Raw genomic sequence first — 2,056 nt, 5'->3', positions numbered from 1 at the left:
TATTTCTGAATTTCCTGCACTGTACAGGGGTTTGGACTAGATGTCCTTGGAAGTCCCTTCCAACTGTTTGATTCTATGGTTCTAGGAAAAAAGCCTTGCCACCTTTTCCCTAAAAGTACATTTTGGAAGTTTTGGGGAGGAAAGGGACACTCTGAAAAGCTGTAATGCAGGGCTGGCCAGGGAAAGGTTGTGACCAGTAGCTCAGGAGACAATATGCACAATCATTAATCAGGAGTTTCTGATTGGTGGCTTGTCCTCCTTGTCTGAGTGGTGATTCGACCTCCTTCTTTATTCCAGCAGGAGATTGCGAGGAGTCAATTCGGAAATTTCAGGGATTGTCACAGGAAAAAGCCAATAATGAAAAGGCTGAAGAAAACTTCAGGACTAGAGATGGACCACAGAAGCAGGAAGGAAGATGTGGAGTGAAGAGGATTGTGAAGCCCATTCCTTACCAAGGAGGGGGCTTCCGTGAAATCCCACCCCATGGCCGTCACCAGTGGACTCCTTCAGGAGTAAAGTCATTCATCTGCTCCAAGAGTGAAATGACATTTTCCAGTGGGAGAAAGGGTAATGTATGTTTTCCAAACGACAGTATAATGAAGGCATGTAAATGCAGTTATTGTGGAAAGTACTTCAGATACAGACCGCAGCTTCTTGTACACCAAAAATTACACACAGCACAAAACTGTTTTGAATGCTCAGAGTGTGGAAAGAGATTCATCACAAATAGCAAACTTAAACGGCATACAAGAACACACACGGGGGAGAAACCGTTTGAATGCTCGGAGTGTGGAAAGAGATTCAGTGAGAGGGGGACTCTTCAAAATCATCAGAGAACCCACACAGGGGAGAAGCCTTTTGAATGCTCAGAGTGTGGAAGGAGATTCATCACAAATGGCAAACTTAAACAGCATACAAGAACCCACACAGGAGAGAAACCGTTTGAATGCTCAGAGTGTGGAAAGAGATTCATTCAGAGTGGCCATCTTCAACGGCATCACAGAACCCACACAGGGGAGAAGCCTTTTGAATGCTCAGAGTGCGGAAGGAGATTCATCAAAAATGACAAACTTAAACGGCATACAAGAACCCACACTGGAGAGAAACCGTTTGAATGCTCAGAGTGTGGAAAGAAATTCATTGAGAGGGGGGCTCTTCAAAAGCATCAGAGAACCCACACCAGGGAGAAACCATTTGAATGCTCAGAGTGTGGAAAGAGATTCATTCAGAGTGGCCATCTTCAACAGCATCACAGAACCCACACAGGGGAGAAGCCTTTTGAATGCTCAGAGTGCGGAAGGAGATTCATCAAAAATGACAAACTTAAACGGCATACAAGAACCCACACTGGAGAGAAACCGTTTGAATGCTCAGAGTGTGGAAAGAGATTCGGTGAGAGGGGGACTCTTCAAAAGCATCAGAGAACCCACACAGGGGAGAAGCCTTTTGAATGCTCAGAGTGTGGAAGGAGATTCATCACAAATGGCAAACTTAAACGGCATACAAGAACCCACACAGGGGAGAAACCGTTTGAATGCTCGGAGTGTGGAAAGAGATTCAGTGAGAGGGGGACTCTTCAAAATCATCAGAGAACCCACACAGGGGAGAAGCCTTTTGAATGCTCAGAGTGTGGAAGGAGATTCATCACAAATGGCAAACTTAAACAGCATACAAGAACCCACACAGGAGAGAAACCGTTTGAATGCTCAGAGTGTGGAAAGAGATTCATTCAGAGTGGCCATCTTCAACAGCATCAGAGAACGCACACAGGAGAGAAGCCTTTTGAATGCTCAGTGTGGAAAGAGGTTCAGTCAGAGTTCCAGTCTTCTGAAGCACCAAAATCCCACACAGAGGATAAACCGTTTGAATGCTCAGAGTGTGGAAAGAGATTCGGTGAGAGGGGGACTCTTCAAAAGCATCAGAGAACCCACACAGGGGAGAAGCCTTTTGAATGCTCAGAGTGTGGAAGGAGATTCATCACAAATGGCAAACTTAAACGGCATACAAGAACCCACACAGGGGAGAAACCGTTTGAATGCTCGGAGTGTGGAAAGAG

General features: G+C 45.6%; 1 protein-coding gene across 1 annotated transcript; it reads left to right on the top strand.

The window, feature by feature from the left end:
- Positions 1 to 494: 494 nt before the first annotated feature.
- Positions 495 to 1,526, top strand: LOC132571406 (gastrula zinc finger protein XlCGF17.1-like; the record flags this gene model as incomplete). The annotated part of the gene is made up of 1 exon (XM_060238200.1): positions 495 to 1,526. A coding segment is annotated over exon 1 (984 nt), but the record flags the coding sequence as incomplete, so codon positions are not given.
- Positions 1,527 to 2,056: the final 530 nt, after the last annotated feature.

This window comes from Heteronotia binoei, chromosome 5, assembly GCF_032191835.1.
Source record: "Heteronotia binoei isolate CCM8104 ecotype False Entrance Well chromosome 5, APGP_CSIRO_Hbin_v1, whole genome shotgun sequence".
NCBI lineage: Eukaryota > Metazoa > Chordata > Lepidosauria > Squamata > Gekkonidae > Heteronotia > Heteronotia binoei.
Note: the sequence above shows the minus strand (reverse complement) of the source record. Positions and strands in the feature narration are given on the sequence as shown.